General features: G+C 56.7%; 1 protein-coding gene across 4 annotated transcripts; it reads left to right on the top strand.

The window, feature by feature from the left end:
* Positions 1-1,945: 1,945 nt before the first annotated feature.
* ARL4A (ADP ribosylation factor like GTPase 4A) lies at positions 1,946-6,695 on the top strand. Of its 4 annotated transcripts, none has more exons than XM_029070104.1 (2): positions 1,946-2,035; positions 5,659-6,695. In XM_029070104.1, the coding sequence occupies exon 2, from the start codon at positions 5,808-5,810 to the stop codon at positions 6,408-6,410; it is 603 nt and encodes a 200-aa protein (XP_028925937.1). In that variant the 5' UTR covers positions 1,946-2,035; positions 5,659-5,807; the 3' UTR covers positions 6,411-6,695. The 4 variants fall into 4 exon arrangements, with proteins under 4 accessions (XP_028925937.1, XP_028925938.1, XP_028925940.1 ...); XM_029070105.2 differs by having other exon boundaries at positions 1,949-2,035; positions 5,656-6,695; XM_029070107.2 differs by lacking the exon at positions 1,946-2,035 and adding an exon at positions 2,153-2,216.
* Positions 6,696-8,004: the final 1,309 nt, after the last annotated feature.

Here is an 8,004-nt window from a genome sequence, read left to right as displayed (position 1 = left end):
AAAGAGCCCGGGCTTGGGAGTCACAGAGGTCTTGGGTTCTAATCCAGGCTCCGCCACTTATCGGCTGTGTGAACTTGGACAAGCCACTTCACTTCTCTGTGCCTCAGTTCCCTCATCTGCAAAATGGGGATTAAAACTGTGAGCCCCATGCGGGACAACCTGATGACCCTGTATCTACCCCAGTGCTTAGAACAGTGCTATGTTCCAAGCGCTGAACAAATACCAACATTATTATTATTAACAAATGCTAACATTAATAAATATGACTGAATAATGACACACAGTAAGCTCTTAGCGGCTCAGTGGAAAGAGCCCGGGCTTGAGAGTCGGAGGTCGTGGGTTCTAATCCCAGCTCCGCCGCTTGCCAGCAGTGTGACTTGGGGCAAATCACTTCACTTCTCTGGGCCTCACTTCCGTCCTCTGTAGCGTGGCTCAGTGGAGAGAGTCCGGACTTGGGAGTCAGAGGTCATGGGTTCGAATTCTGGCTCTGCCACCTGTCAGCTGTGTGACCGTGGGCAAGTCACTTCACTTCTCTGTGCCTCAGTTACTTCATCTGTAAAATGGGGACTAAGACTGTGAACCTCACATGGGGCAACCCGATGACCCTGTATCTCCCCCAGTGCTTAGAACAGTGCTCTGCACATAGTAAGCGCTTAACAAATACCAACATTATTAGTGAGAAGCAGCGTGGCTCAGCGGAAAGAGCACGGGCTTTGGAGTCAGGGCTCATGAGTTCGAATCCTAGCTCTGCCGCTTGTTAAGTGACTTGCTGTGTGATTTTTGGGCAAGTCACTTCACTTCTCGGTGCCTCCGTTACCTCACCTGTAAAATGGGGCTGAAGACCGTGAGCCCCACGTGGGACGACCTGATGACCCTGTATCTACCCCAGCGCTTAGAACGGTGCTCGGCACATAGTGAGCGCTTAACAAAACACCAACATTATTAGAACAGTGCTCGGCACCTAGCAAGGGTTTAGCCATCATGAATGAATGAATGAAAAGTGACTGCATGAACGAATGGCACCTAGGAAGCGCTTAACAAATATCGTCGTCGGTCTTCACAAGGGCTCCTAGGTTCATTTTTATTATTATGACGGAATTATTGTCATTATGATCATTAGCATCGTCTTGATGGTTCTCCAGCATTATTACTGAGGATTTCCCTGGCGGGGGGCGTTTCGGCGGTTGGCCAGCAGGGGGCAGCGCCGCGCCAGCGGGGGGGGAGGAGGCGGAGGGGGCGGGGCCGGGAGGGGGCGCGCGAGGCCCGCGGCCAATGGGCTTCGTGGTCCGTTGCTAGGCGACGGGACTCCCGCGCGCGGGGCGGCGCTGGCGGCGGGCAGCCGCTAGGGGGCGCGGCGGCGCGCCGTTCGAGCGCCGAAGGGCGGCGAGTCCAGGTGAGGGGGGGAGCGGGGGGGAGGGGGGGGAAAGGGAGGCCGGGGACCGGACCACAGGCTCCTGGGAGTAGACGGAACGACGTCAGTACTATTGAATGAATGAATGAATGAATGAATGAATGAATGAATGGAAGGGGCGAAGGCGCGCGCAGAGGGAGAGACCGCACCGCCTCTACCCGCCCCCCCCCGCGCCGACCCGTGGAGGGGGCGGGGCTCCGCCGGGAGGCCGGCCAATGAGGAGGGGCCTGCGGCCGGGCTCCCGGGCGGGCGGCCCATGAGGGGCGACCGGGGGCGGGGCCGGAGGGAGAGCGGCCAATGAGGGCGCTCGGGGGGCGGGGCCGGGCGGGCGGACCACCAATGAGGAGCGATCGGGGGCGGGGCCGGGCCGCCGGGCCCCCGAGGAGGGGAGCGCGGAGGCGGGGCCGGAGGGGGGCGGGGCCGGGCGGGCGGGCGACCAATGAGGAGCGGCCGGGGGCGGGGCCGGGCGGGCGGGCGGCCAATGAGCGCTGGGGGGGCGGGGGGGGGGCGGGCTCACGAGGGCGGCAGCTCGCGCCAGAAGAAGGGAAGCCGCCACTTGCGGCTCGGGCGGGCGCGGCGCTTGCGGGGCCGCGAGGAGGAGCAGCGGGAGGTCGCCGCGGGCAGGTGGGTGAGGGAGGGAGGGAAGGAGGGAGGGAGGGAAGGAGGGAGGGAGGGAGCCGAGCGGCCGCGGGAGAAAACACCCCCCCCCTCCCTCCCTCCCCCGCGCCAAGGTCAGGCCGCCCGCGGGGAACCCGGCAGACGACTCAGCCAAGGTCCCAGCGCCGGGGCCGCGGGGGCTCTACAGGTACATACAGAGGGGCCCCTCTAGGCGGGCGTGGCCGCGCATCCCCTACACGTGCCCCTGCGCGCCGGTGGGGATGTTACACGGCGGGGGGGGGGGGGGGGAGGGGGCGGGCGTACGTGTGGGCATGAACGGGGGGGGGGGGACGTGTGCATGTGTGCATATATATATAGAGAGAGAGAGAGGACGTGTATATTTATGTATGTGTGTCTGTCTGTGTGTGTGTATATGTGTGGGTGTCTGTGTGTGTGTGTGTGTGTGTCTGTCTATGTGTGGGTGTGTGTGTGTCTGTCTATGTGTGTGTCTGTCTATGTGTGTGTATGTGTGTGTCTGTCTATGTGTGTGTATATGTGTGTGTATATATGTGTGTGTGTGTGTGTGTGTCTGTCTATGTGTGTGTGTGTCTGTGTGTGTGTGTGTGTGTGTCTGTCTATGTGTGTGTGTGTGTCTGTCTATGTGTGTGTATATGTGTGGGTGTGTGTCTATGTGTGTGTATATGTGTGGGTGTGTGTCTGTCTATGTGTGTGTATATGTGTGGGTGTGTGTCTATGTGTGTGTATATGTGTGGGTGTGTGTCTATGTGTGTGTATGTGTGTGTGGGTGTCTGTCTATGTGTGTGTATATGTGTGGGTGTGTGTCTATGTGTGTGTATGTGTGTGTGTGTGTCTGTCTATGTGTGTGTATGTGTGGGTGTGTGTCTGTCTATGTGTGTGTATGTGTGTGTGTGTCTGTCTATGTGTGTGTATATGTGTGGGTGTGTGTCTATGTGTGTGTATATGTGTGGGTGTGTGTCTGTCTATGTGTGTGTATACGTGTGGGTGTGTGTCTGTCTATGTGTGTGTATATCTGTGGGTGTGTCTGTCTCTATATGTGTGTGTGTGAGTGGGTGTGCACATATAGGCATAGATATATACACATTGGGTGTGCATGTGTGTCTATATGTGTGTGTGTGTCTATATATAGAGATACACATGTATGTTTCTATCTATAGATGTATGTGTGTGTGTGTCCGTATATGTGTATCTGTGTATCTAGATGTATAGATATTCGCCTATATAGAGACAGATATATCTATGTGTCTCTATATAGGTGTATGTGTGTAGGTACATGTATATCTACATGTACGCACACATAGATTGATAGGTGTGTGTGTGTCCGTATACATGTATCTGTATATCTATATGTATAGATATAAATATGTATGCCTCTATATCTGTATCTATCATCTATAGATGTGTATATGTATAGGTGTATATATCTATCTATGTATGTGTGTGTCTATATGCCTATGTGTATTTTATATGTATGTGTGTATCTGTATATATAGATATAGATATGTATTTGTCTGTGTACAGCGCACTACACACAGTAAGCACTCAATAAATGCGATGCAGCCAATGCGTGCCCCTGTGTGCATGTGTAGATGTGGCTGCGTGTGTACGTGTGGCTGGGTGTGTGTAGATATGCCTCTGTGTGTGTAGTTATGGCCATGTTTGCTTTTGGCTGGGGGTGTGTGTGTGTGTGTGTGGTTACGGCTAGGTTTGTGTGCTTATGGCTGGGGGTGTAGATATGCCTGTGTGTGTGTGTGGTTACGGCCATGTTTGTGTGCTCATGGCTCTGTGTGCGTGGCAGGGGGGGCTGTCTGCATGAGAGCTGGGTGGGTGTGTAGATATGCCTGTGTGTGTGTGTGTGCGCGCGTGCTAGCGTGCACGTGGTTATGGCCAAGTTTGTGTGCTTATGGCTGGGTGTGTGTGGATATGCCTGTGTGTGTGTGTGTGTAGTTATGGCCATGTTGGTGTGCTTCTGCCTGTGTGTGTAGTTACGGCCATGTTTGTGTATTTATGGCTGTGTGTGTGTGGTTATGGCCGTGTTTGTGTGCAGGTATGCCCGGATGTGTGTGTGTGGATATGTCTGCCTGGGGGGGGGGGGGGGGGGGGTGGATGTCTGCATGAGAGCTCACCTCCTCCAGGAAGCCTTCCCAGACTGAGCCTCCTCCTTTTCTTCTGCTCCCCCCACCCCCCCACCCTCTGCTCTTCCCCTCCCCTCAGCACTGTGCTCCTTTGTCTATATTATTTATCACCCTTATTTATTTTGTTAATGAGGGGTACGTCTCCTTCATTCCGTTTATCTCGATGATGTCGTCTCGTTCCGTTTCGCTTAGCCGCCTGTCTCCCCCGTCTAGAGTGTGAGCCGTCTTCGGGCAGGGACGGGCTCTCTCTGTTGCCCGATTGTACATTCCAAGGGCTTAGTATAGTGCTCTGCACGTAGTGAGCGCTCCATAAATGTGATTGAATGAATGAATGTGTGTGTGTGTGTGTGTGTGTGTAGATAGGCCCGTCTAGGTGTGTGTACGCTCGCATATGCGTGTATGTAGATATGCCTGCCTACGCTAGAGAAGCAGCGTGGCTCAGTGGAGAGAGCACGGGCTTTGGAGTCAGAGGTCATGGGTTCGGATCCCGGCTCGGCCGCCCGTCAGCCGTGTGACGTTGGGCGAGTCGCTTCGCTTCTCGGTGCCTCGGTGACCTCATCTGTAAAATGGGGATCGAGACCGTGAGCCCCACGTGGGACGACCTGATTCCCCTGTGTCTCCCCCAGCGCTCAGAACGGTGCTCGGCACATAGTGAGCGCTTAACAGATACCAACATTATTATTATTCTTACGTGTGTGTAGATGTGACCGTATATGCGTGTGTAAATATGCCTGCCTGTGTATGTGTGTGTGTAGATATGCCCGCCTGTGTGTGTACGTGCGTAGATGTGTTCATATACGTGTGCGTGTATACGCCTGTATATTTGCCTGCATATATGTGTCTGTGTGTGTCTGCGTGTGTAGATTCGCCTGTATGTGCGAGCGTATGCCCGTATGCGCGTGTAGATGTGCGTGCGTGCGTGCGTGCGTGTTTCCCAGCGTGGCTCAATGGAAAGAGCCCGGGCTTTGGAGTCAGAGGTCATGGGTTCGGATCCCTGCTCGGCCACTTGTCAGCCGTGTGACTTCGGGCGAGTCGCTTCACTTCTCGGTGCCTCAGTGTCCTCATCTGTGAAATGGGGATCGAGACCGTGAGCCCCACGTGGGACCACCTGAGAAGCAGCGTGGTGCAGTGGAAAGAGCACGGGCTTTGGAGTCAGGGCTCATGAGTTCGAATCCCAGCTCTGCCACTTGTCAGCTGTGTGACTGTGGGCGAGTCACTTCACTTCTCTGTGCCTCAGTTCCCTCATCTGTAAAATGGGGATTAAGACTGTGAGCCCCACGTGGGACGACCTGATTCCCCTGTGTCTACCCCAGCGCTCAGCACAGTGCTCTGCACATAGTAAGCGCTTAACAAATACCAACATTATTATTAACATTATTATTACCACCTGATTCCCCTGTGTCTACCCCAGCGCTCAGAACGGTGCTCGGCACATAGTGAGCGCTTAACAGATACCAACATTATTATTCCCAGCAGATCCCAGTAATCGGCCATTCATCTCCCAGCAGCGCCTCGAGCGCCTCCGGCCGCAAGACGCGATCCAGGCCCCGGGAAGCCGCCGGGCCCGGCGCGGATCCCGTCCATGCGCGATTAACCCGGCCCCGGCCCCGGCCCCGGCCCCGGCCATGGGTAATGGACTGTCGGAGCAGGCGTCGATCCTGTCGGGCCTGCCGCCCTTCCACAGCTTCCACATCGTCATCCTGGGGCTGGACTGCGCCGGGAAGACCACGGTCCTCTACCGGCTGCAGTTCAACGAGTTCGTCAACACCGTCCCCACCAAGGGGTTTAACACGGAGAAGATCCGGGTGACCCTGGGCAACTCCAAGACGGTGACCTTCCACTTCTGGGATGTCGGCGGGCAGGAGAAGCTCAGGCCCCTGTGGAAGTCGTACACGCGGTGCACGGACGGCATCGTGTTCGTCGTGGACTCGGTGGACGTCGAGAGGATGGAAGAGGCCAAGACGGAGCTCCACAAGATCACCCGCATCTCGGAGAACCAGGGCGTCCCCGTGCTCATCGTGGCCAACAAGCAGGACCTGAGGCACTCGCTCTCCCTGGCCGAGGTGGAGAAGCTGTTGGCCACGGGGGAGCTGAGCTCGTCCACCCCCTGGCACCTCCAGCCCACGTGCGCCATCATCGGCGACGGACTCAAAGAGGGCCTGGAGAAGCTCTACGACATGATCGTCAAGCGGAGGAAAATGTTGCGGCAGCAGAAAAAGAAAAGATGAGGCCTCGGCGGGGCCCGCCGGCCCGCGGCCCGCAGTCGTCGGTTCGGACGCGGCCTCCTCCGACCGGCCGAAGGGTCGAGGAGCCCGGTCCTTCCCCTCGGGCGGAGGGGTGGACGTTCGCCGATTTTTTTATTATCATTATTTTCGTCTCCTCCTCCTCCACGCGTCCGGCCCCCCGCCCCTCCCGGCGTGTCTGTCCCGAGAGCCGGTCGAGAGCTCGGGAAGCGGACGGCGACGTTTGACCTCAGCTTTTCGAATAGCCAAATAAAAGGATGAAGAGTTTTACCCGGTTGTCGTGCTCGTGCGTCTGGGGGCGGGGGGGGGGGGGCGTCGGGAAGGGGGGGCGGCCGTCGCCGGCGAGGCTGGACGGGTCGAGGGGCGGCCGGGCGGTGATCAGCGGAGACCGTTTCGGGGGCGGGGAGGGAGGCGAGGCCGAGGGGAAGATTATTTGGGCGGCGGGACGGGTCGGGGGGGGGGGTGCCGGACGTCTCTGGGGTCGGAGAGTCGCTCGGTGATCGGAAAACGATATGCCTTCGGGATGGACTTCGAGCGGGCTCCAAGCCGGTGTCAGGGAAGGAGGATAAGACCCGTCGGAGCGGGCGGATCAGCCCTCCGAAGCGGAAGCGTGTCGCGGCGTGCAGGGTTTTGCTTTTATTCTGCAGCTGTGCGTTACGAACGAAGCGCAGCGAGCCCCCCCACCGCCCCAGACGCTCCGGAACTCGGCTCGAGGGGATTGAAATTAAGGAAACGACGGCCGCGGACTCTTCGCCCGGGAGGCCCGCGCGGGGGTTTCGGAGTCTCTCCCGCTCCCGGGTCTCTGGACTGGCGCGGAGGAGACTGGGTCGAAGAGGTAGCTGAACAAAGAGGGACACGAGGGGGTTGGAATGACCCGGCTCCGGGAAGAATTCCCTCCCCGGGCCGCGAATTCTGGGACAGATGGACGACGCTTGACGGAGCATCCCTTTTTGCGGTATCTGTGGAAGAATGACAGAGCTTTAACGGTGCACAGTCTGTAGCCTCCTGGGGAGCGGGGCAAGCCGAAGAGAGATGCCTTGGGCTCCGCTTTATTCCCCCGGTGAAGAAAGCGGAAAAAGGCCACCCCGTGTCCGTCCTGGAGGCCCGAAGACAAAAGGAGGAAACAAATGGTGTTTCTGACTGGTACAGGACGGCGGATAAATAGTATTTCGATGTCCCGGGGTCAGTTTTCCCCCGGCCGTTGGGGTTCGGGTTTCCACGCTCCAGGACTCTCTCCCTCGTAACTCGGATGACATCCCGAGCCGTCCAGCCGGCAGAAACGTTCTTTCCGACTGCTGTGTGATTTATGTAAAAGGAAACTTCACTTATTAAGCCAACGGCTGTTTGTTCAGAAGGTAACCCAAAATGCACTTTAGCGGATTGGCTTTTCGTGACGGCTGATTTTATGGAACTGGGGTTCTTTTTTTAAAAAAAAAAATAAAATTAAAACTAGAAAAGCAGAAGTAGCTGCCCGAGGAGCTTTCCTACGTTCTGTGTATCTGCACTAGTGACCACCAAGTCACTTTTTCAGTCATGTTTATATTTATAGAAATGTGGAGGAACTTTTCTTAAATCTCAA

Source organism: Ornithorhynchus anatinus, chromosome 8, assembly GCF_004115215.2.
Source record: "Ornithorhynchus anatinus isolate Pmale09 chromosome 8, mOrnAna1.pri.v4, whole genome shotgun sequence".
Classification (NCBI taxonomy): domain Eukaryota; kingdom Metazoa; phylum Chordata; class Mammalia; order Monotremata; family Ornithorhynchidae; genus Ornithorhynchus; species Ornithorhynchus anatinus.
Note: the sequence above shows the minus strand (reverse complement) of the source record. Positions and strands in the feature narration are given on the sequence as shown.

Excerpts from the sequence above, each read along its gene's own strand:
- ARL4A (XM_029070104.1), top strand. The coding sequence starts at position 5,808 with ATGGGTAATGGACTGTCGGAGCAGGCGTCGATCCTGTCGGGCCTGCCG.